General features: G+C 33.7%; 1 protein-coding gene across 2 annotated transcripts; it reads right to left on the minus strand.

The window, feature by feature from the left end:
- Positions 1 to 225: 225 nt before the first annotated feature.
- On the minus strand, positions 226 to 5,073 carry LOC100812116 (alpha,alpha-trehalose-phosphate synthase [UDP-forming] 6). 2 transcript variants are annotated; one of them, XM_041011623.1, is made up of 4 exons: positions 4,751 to 5,042; positions 2,078 to 4,104; positions 1,709 to 1,982; positions 226 to 683 (listed from the first exon to the last, which is right to left on the minus strand). In XM_041011623.1, exons 2-4 carry the CDS (start codon positions 4,084 to 4,086, stop codon positions 402 to 404), a joined length of 2,565 nt encoding a protein of 854 aa, XP_040867557.1. In that variant the 5' UTR covers positions 4,087 to 4,104; positions 4,751 to 5,042; the 3' UTR covers positions 226 to 401. The 2 variants fall into 2 exon arrangements, with proteins under 2 accessions (XP_040867557.1, XP_040867555.1); XM_041011621.1 differs by having other exon boundaries at positions 2,078 to 5,073.
- Between the last annotated feature and the right edge of the window lie 3,890 nt (positions 5,074 to 8,963).

The raw sequence follows: 8,963 nt of genomic DNA on the forward strand, positions 1-8,963 counted from the left end.
ATTACTACCGCAAACAAAACTAATACACATACCATTTCACAGCATCATGTTCACATCTAAACATCCATGGGTCAAAGGAATGTTCAAGAGTTCATGGCTGGAAAGAAACCAACTAACTATAATACTATATGTACAAGTTTTCCTGATAGAAATCAAGCATTTTAAGGAGCAGAATCCGATACAGAACTTTTCTCAGTAAAAACTAGGGATAATATACATGGAATATCAAGGAAACCAATAATATTAATTGTGTATTAAGATTTTAAGAGCAGCACAACTGAGCCTACATCCTCAATGACAAAGTAAAGCAAAGTACAATGTATTTATAATACCTCTCATCACCACCACCACCTTTGTTCCCAGAGCTTAACAAACTATTTTTTGTTCCGAAGAAAATGAAACTATTTGTCTATTTGTTCTGAAACACAGGCTAAGCCCTGAAGCAATCTCACTATTTCAGTTGTATCATCCAGGTAGTACTTAGCCTTACTGGGTTTTCGACAAACCGTGCACGCGAATACCTCGGCCTTTGCCGCGATCGGACTCCCCATCGAACTGGTGATTACCTCAAACATGTCTTCATCAGACCTGTCATCGCCTATACACAAAACAAAATCAGGGCACATCCCCTTTTCTTCCATGGCAGAAAGTAGGCGTGTGGCCACTAGTCCCTTGCTAACACCCTGCATGGGTACACATACACAAGTATTTATTAGATTCAGAGGCTATAAGTAGAAGTGTAGAACAATAAAATGGATACTATAAACATTTGACATTTCTTAAAAACATAACCACATCAAAAAGAAAAAAGAATATCTTCCAAAGAGTGGATCTACATGACAGTTCAACAATAATTCACATGTTTCCTTTTACAGTTGTTTTACAAACACGTTCAAATAAGAAAAAGAAATTGAACATGTTAACTAGTATCTACAGTACATATGAATATTTCTAAATTATGATAAAAATTCACCAATTAAAAATTGACTAACTGACAAGCTTTCTTTCAATTCTGTCCTTTCTCTGATCTATGATGCCTACCTTTTTTTACATATATTAATATCAATTAAACCCGAAATTCACTGAACAAAAGACACTTACCCTTGATTTTATGCTGAACAGTCCTACTGTGCCTTTATTGATCACTCCAACCCCAGTAATTGATTTTGTTTTCAAATTATGCCTTAATGCAATGCATAACAAATTTTGCAAGCTTTTTTTTTTTTTTTTGATCAGCAAAGATAATATTATATATATAGATTGGAGTACCAGAGGTACTGATAATACAGAAAAGTACCATACAAATGGTTCCACAATTAGACATTCATATTCTGAAAGGGAACAAGTCTATGGATATAGTTTGCATATGAAATTTACATGTATTAGGCTCGTAACTATGCAATCCTCTGCTGATACACAAAACTTTGTGTAAAGCTACTTGACCATTGATTAAAATGGACTGTGAAATCTTTCTCAAAACTCCTAAGCCAAGACCAAAGTAGGAATGTTGCATCTTCAAACAAATTTTGCAAGCTTACCCACCAGTTTCTTATTTGGAATTAGTTTATGCAAAAATTTAACTGATGATGTGGCAGCTAACATCAATATCCAAGATATAAAATGAATATATATATATATATATATATATATATATATATATATATATATAGTTACAACTAAATTCCTAGAAGTGGAATGTTGTACACACCTGTGGTTTAACCTCTACATTGCTCTGGCCACTCTTGACCGTTACTGGTTCATTTGCAAGCACACTTTCAAGATGATCGAGAAGTTCCTTAGCTTGGCATGATCCAAAGTCTGGATCTGCATCCTCATAGCACCAAACAAGTGCAGTCTCTTTGTCTTCAATGGTGGATCCATCGGTTGTTTCAGTATAAAGTTTCATTACAGGTTCTGCAATTTGTTTCCAACTAGTGTCTGTTGCCGCAACATGTGTTTCCCACTCTTCATCTCGCTTCATTCTGAAACCATACATCATATAAAAAGCAAAGTCAACCATTAATTATACCTCAGGAAAGCACTGATGTTGAAAAGGCAAGAAGCATAAGTAACTTGCCTTAGAAAGTAACCATGCTCAGCTGCAACTCCCAGATTCTCACAAGGACAAAACCATTCAGAAAGCATCTTTCGGCTTCTAGCACTAACAAGGAAAACCATGTTGTTCTTATCTCTACACAAACTACTAAGAATTTCAATGGATTTACTGCTTGGACTCTTATCAATGGTGGATGATTGAGGCATTAGTGTACCATCGTAGTCAAGAAGGATTGCCCTAGTTGCCGTCCGCTTGTAAGCTGAAATTATGTGCTCCATTGAGAGCTTCTTGAAGTTTGGATCAAGCGCAACAACTCTAAAGCTTAATCCAAAACCAATCCCCCACCACCTTCGTCGCACATGATCACTACAGGTCCTTTCCAAATCTTGCAAGAAGCTTCGAGCCCAGTACCCGACATCATGAGTACTAACATATCTATAATGCTTTTCATGCCTAAGCTCCTTCTCCAAATCAGCCATTTCCAGCGCCGAGTCCATTGCATCAGCTACTGCATCAATATTCCAGGGGTTCACTCTGATTGCTCCACTTAAAGATGGGGAACAGCCAATGAATTCAGACACAACTAACATGCTTTTCTTCTTAGGGGAGGAAGCTAGACCCAAAACTTTATCCAAGGTTTCATTTCCTTGACGACTGATGATATATTCATACGGTATGAGATTCATTCCATCCCTTACTGCAGTGACTAAACAACACTCCGCGACAACATAGTAAGCAACTCTCTCATAAAACTTGAGAGGCTCCTCGATCAGAATGACGGGATCATACCCGGGTTTCCCAAATGTTTCATTAATTCGTTTCACCGTGGCCTTCGTCTCGGCTTGCACTTCTTTCACATCTTTCCCTCGCCCCCTCGCAGGATTAGCTATCTGGACCAGCACCACCTTTTCCCGATACTCAGGATGCTGAATGAGAAGCTGCTCCATGGCCAACAACTTCAAACTTATTCCCTTGAAAATATCCATGTCATCCACACCAAGCAACAATGTCCTGCCTTTATCAGAAAACTGTCTAATGAGCTCGCAAACTTTTTCTTCAGTCTGAGGCATCCTCAAAACCGATTGAAGCTGACCCAAGTGAATACCGACAGGAAGAATTTTGATACTAACAGTCCTACCATAGTACTCAATCCCAATATATCCCCGCTTGGATTCGTAGGTAAGGCCAAGCATCCGGCTACAACAGGAGAGGAAATGCCGCGCATAATCGAAAGTGTGGAAGCCGATCAAATCCGAATTAAGGAGGGCTCTCAGGATCTCTTCCCTAACAGGCAATGTTTTATATATTTCTGATGAAGGGAATGGACTGTGAAGGAAGAAGCCCAGTTTCACCCTGTTGAATCTCTTCCTCAAGAAAGTCGGCAACACCATCAGATGATAATCGTGTATCCACACATAATCATCTTCAGGGTTAATAACTTCCATAATCCTATCTGCAAAAATTTTATTGACTGACACATAAGCCTGCCACAGTGACCTATTAAACCTGCCACCGAGCTCAGGTGACAAGGGCAACATGTAATGGAACAGTGGCCACAACTGCTGCTTGCAAAAACCATGATAGTACTTAGTAAACTGGTCAGCGGGGAGAAAAGTCGGGATACACTTGAAGGTCTCAAGAAGTGTCTGTGAAACTTCATCTTGTTCACTTGGATGAACCTCCTCCTTAAGGCATCCAACATAAATGACCTCAATATCATCATCCCCTAACCCATCTTTCAGCTGAAGAAGTGCATTCTCATCCCACTCAAAAGACCAACAACTCCTATTATTCCCATTTGGTCTCCTCTGAGCCCTTATGGGAAGCTGATTAGCCACCATGATTATCCGGTCTCGGTGCGCGGTTGACGACGACGGATCAGAGCACACACTCTCCACTGGGTCATCATCAACATCAGATATCAACCCAGCCACAGTCATAATCCTTGGAATTCTCCTGTTCATGTACCCAAATGACGGAGCCTCTCCAGAGGCCAACTCCAATAGGTTTGAATAGGATTTTGACACCATCCTTGTGACCTTGTAAACCTTGCAATCAATCAATCAATCACAAGCTAACTCACACTGATTTGAGACAATATATACCCACATAACAAACAAGTTCCATCCAAGGTAGTCAATCCTCAATAATAACCACCAATATTCATCTCACAAACAAGGTCCACACCACGAAGGGTAAACCAAATGGATGAAGAACAAAAGGGTGTGAGGTGAACCACTGAACTGGACAAACCAAAAGACTATGTTTTTGAGATAAGGGTCAACTTATACTTGTCCTGAATTGAGTGAAAGAGAAATTACAAAGCATGAAATGGCAAGAGGTGCAGGTGGTGAATCTGTGGTGAGTAACAATGAAGAGCATCAAAAGGGAGAGCAGAAGAACTTGTCTTAGCATGAGTTTTGAGAAAGGGATCAAAGCAAGCGACAGATGAAACATGTAGTTGCCACCAGCAATCCAGAAGAGAGAGAGGAACAAAAGGAATGGAATAGATTCAGATCACATAAACAGCTACAACAACAAACAGCAACCAAACAACCCCCCGGAGATTGATGTCATAAATGTACTGAACTTGGGAAGTCAGAACCAGATGGCCTAAAAGACCAAAGGAGCTAAGGAAAAAAAAAAAAACAAGGAAACCCAAATGGAATTTAACTAACAGTTCAAGAAAATTACCAGTTTGGTTGAGAGACTTGAATTCCAATTTCATTTTCACTCAGTGAATGTAAAAAATAAAATAAAAAAATCAGAATCCATCAATATCAGATAAATCATTCAAGAATAAACCACCTTATAGAATAAGAAAAAAAAATAGTAATAATAGTAGTAGTAATATAAATGACCAAGAAAATAAAGAGAAAAAATGTTGAATTATCTTTGGGAGAGCTTTCTCACTGATCCACAATGGCCACCCAACACAACCCCATGATAACTCTTTTCCCACTGAGCCTAGACAGCATGCAACAGTGTGATACTTTTGGAAGCTCATTTGTTTTCGTGGGTCAACCACTAAAAAATTAACTTCTTTTTTTTAAAATTTTTATTCATCGAAGATTGAATGCTCTCCACCGTTGGATTTAGTCAAAAGGCTTAAAAGTAATAAAGATCAACGCTTGCCTGATGCGGCATACATTGTTAGACAGATGCATGGAAAGTAGCGTGTAATGTTCTCATGAGTTCGTCCTTATCTTTTGTCCTTCGGCAAGTCCGTCACCGAGGATTATGTTTTCGCTGTGGGACCCACATGCGAGGGGTTGTCTGAAATTAGTTGCAAAGGCTCGTTGGTGGCGCCACGTTTCGCGCGCTCATTGGATTCCAAATCACCCCTCGGGACACGTGGCGTGTTCATGTCCGTTCATCGCCGCATTGAGATTCGTCAACTGTTTTTGATACTCACTGCATGTCATCCTAATCTTGTGTCCCCGACACTGGGGTGCGGTGCTCCGGTGCACCGGAAGAAGCGTGGGCCTGTGGAATGGGCCAATCTGAATTGGACACGTGGCAACGTGAAAAGGGTGATTGGTTGTGTGTGGCATGAGAGGATAACATTGAAAGTGTGAAAAATGGAGCCCCGACTCAGTAGAGTGGACAACTGGATGTCACATTGAACTCTGTGCCACGTCATTGATGGGACCCAGACCTTGTGCTCAGTCCAAGAAGCCATTACTTATAATAATAATAATACTAGTATTACTATTGCCTAAATAATTTACAATTAAAAAACACAAATTATTAACGATAATAATTATTTGTGAGTATTTCATTAAATGTACCAAATTAACGTTTAAAACCATAAAATAAAACATGCTGTATTTCTTATCTTATGGTAATGATCTTTTATCTTATTTTACGAGAAGGCTAAAAATAGTGGAAAAAAATATTTTTCGAAACAAAAAATATTTATAGGATAGAAGATTTTTTTTTTTAATTTTATTTTAAAATATAAAGTATAAGTTCAGAAATATACTTTTTATTTAATTAAAAATTATTTTCAATTATTCAATTTTTATTTGGTTTACGAGACATATATAAATATTTTTAAAAAATAATTATATAAATAAATCAAATAATTTAAAAACTATAATGATTTTTATCTTTGATTTTAAAATATAAATAAGAATTAAATATACTAGTAAAATGAATAAATAAAAAATAGAGGTAGTGACTCTTAATGTAATTAAAAAGTAAACAATTGCAGCTAGACTTTGTAACTAGTAATGATCCAAATTTATTTTTTTTTAATTACCAACAATTTTCCCTTCATTATTTAATAGCTTTTTACATGATATTGGCAATTGATCACAGGTCACAGAAACCAATTATAACAAAACTCAAAATAAATATTGCATTTTCATTAGAAAACTTAGTTTCTTTTAAAATAGGGGCTATTGCTTAATTCTAATGAATTCTTTGGTACGGTATAATTATGACAGCTTGTGTAGGATGACTACTTAAATATAGTCTTTAATTACTATTAAAAACCTAAAAATGTACAGAAAAAAATTTAATGTTTACATATCGACAGTCATTTAATTAAAAAAAGTTTATTTATTTTAAAAAATAACAATTTTATTATATATTATAAATTATGTTGTGATTAAATAATTTTATGAAAATTTTTCCAGTACATAATTTTTTTTCTGAAAATATAATTCAGAACAAAACTTTAAGAAACATTAATGTTGGATGTCCTTAAATTGGTTGAATTAAAAGTGCAACATGGATTAGGACCAAACAAGGAGCAGCTATATGGGCACGCGGTAGATTCCTAGAATACCACGTGGTATTCATTTTCTGAATTTGCTTTTATTGGAAAAAATGAAATGAAGAGAAAGAGACAAGAGGAACCGAACAGGGACAGGACGGCAATTTCACAAATTTTCAAATAGTCGCGGATAAGGCTTTCAACTTGTCTTCGCTATTTCACACTTTTAATGTATAATTAAAAAACCTTTTTCGATGAAGATAAGGATCACAGTGTTTTGCTTCGGTGTGATGGCGATGCACCACAGATCATGCCCTCATCATCAACCGAAACTCCCTGGCCGTCGGATTACAGATAAATCACAATACTGTTATAAGATTATCAATCATTTCGAATTCAGTCTCAGAAGAAAAAAATATGTTTGAAAGGAAAAAATTGAACTAAACCTGATGAATCAGATATTCTGATCAAAATTATTATCAAAAAGTAGGTGAAAATTTTGTATCAATATCATGTTAAAAAGAGTTAACATGTTTATTTTTCAAATTTTGTAATTTTAGTTGCTTTATTTTTTATTAAGACATTTCATCTTTTATTTTTAAAAAATTTATCATTTAATTTTTTTCATTTTTTAATTGAGATATTTTTTTCCATTTTAAAAAAAAATAATTTATCTCTTTAGTCAATTTTAAACTTACTAACGGTTTATTTTTAATTCTTTTTTTTACTAAATTAAACTTATTAACAATTAAATAATTTTTTTAAAAAAATATTAGATTAATATTTAAAATTGATTACAAGAACTGAAATTATTGATTTTTAAAGAGTGAGAGATAAAATATCTTAATTAAAAAATAAAGAGTTAAAATTATAAACTTTTTAAAAATAAAAGATTAAATATCTCAATTAAAAAATAAAAAACTAAAAGCATATATTTAAGAAAATAGAGAGACAGAAATTGCATTTTAGCAACAAAAAAAAAATTCATTATAATTTTGGTCCTGTGAAATCAATCTTTACAATCTTAATTTAAAACAGTACAAATTCTTTTAGCAGTAAAACACCTTTAAAATTTGATGTTTTAGTTTAGAAATTTCTAAAAATCAAAACCAGTTTTTGTTTTCGTTTTGAGTTTTAAATTTCAATTTAATTTTTATTTTTAAATTTAAAAAGTTTATTATAGACTAAAGATGGTAAAATGAATCAATCATTTTATTTTATATCATGTTCATGGTAATGATAATAATAGTGAAAAAATGGTGGTAATAATGGTGGACTGGAGGTGAAGATAATAGTGTGTTTTTAAAAATTAAATGTAAATGTATTTTATTCTAAAAATTATATTTAAAAATCAAAAATAAAATACTCACAACCACCCTTATACACGTATCATAATCGATTTTGATTTCGGGCAGCTGTGAAGAGTTCAAGCTACCCACAATTTTATTTTCCCTCCTCCAAAATTATGAGATTTTCTTTATTTTTTATCATATTTTTTTTAAGATTAACTTCGAATTTTCCAAATTAATGGGCTTGTTTTTTTAAGGAAAAAAAATGGCTAATAGGTTTTTTTAAAATAATGCTACGGTCGGGCTAGGGCCACCATTGCCCTAAACAATTCTCAGCTTTTTAGTCAACCTGCTTGGACACAAAGATCGAGTTAAGTTAAGCAAGATCACCAAAATTGACAACTCTATTAATTGGGCTTAGAATATGAAGCTAGTTTGGACTAGAAATTTTGTTTGAAGAAAAATAGAGTAAAATAATTTAATTAAAATGTACTTATAGTTTTACAAAATATAATAGAGAGATTTTACATTGAAAATTTATTAATTATACAGTTAAATAAATATTTTAATTAAAATTTAGTCATACATATAGTATTAGATATATTATTTAAAGTTAATTTAGTCATTCTTTCATAATATATATATATATATATATATATATATATATATATAACTTTTTTGGGTATTGTATTGTATAAACTTTATCTTGTTAATGTTATGGAAACTTAGTCCTTTTTCTTCATGTTTCTTTTTTTTATTATGTTAACATGATATAAAAAATCTAATTTGTAAGGCAGAATTACTCACTCTAGTATTATGTAAAGCTTTTGTGGGATTAAATTTATATTTGTTTGTCACTTAGTTCAGTTGTGTTTATCTTTGTGATTTCACAACT

Source organism: Glycine max, chromosome 2, assembly GCF_000004515.6.
Source record: "Glycine max cultivar Williams 82 chromosome 2, Glycine_max_v4.0, whole genome shotgun sequence".
Classification (NCBI taxonomy): Eukaryota; Viridiplantae; Streptophyta; class Magnoliopsida; order Fabales; family Fabaceae; genus Glycine; species Glycine max.

What these genes read in the sequence shown, in the direction of transcription:
- LOC100812116 (XM_041011621.1), bottom strand. Translation starts at nt 4,086, where the DNA reads ATGGTGTCAAAATCCTATTCAAACCTATTGGAGTTGGCCTCTGGAGAG. An exon ending in GAGCATGGTTACTTTCTAAG is followed by an intron (nt 1,983 to 2,077) that starts GCAAGTTACTTA and finishes GTATGGTTTCAG; the next exon opens with AATGAAGCGAGATGAAGAGT. An exon ending in ATGTAGAGGTTAAACCACAG is followed by an intron (nt 684 to 1,708) that starts GTGTGTACAACA and finishes GTACCCATGCAG; the next exon opens with GGTGTTAGCAAGGGACTAGT.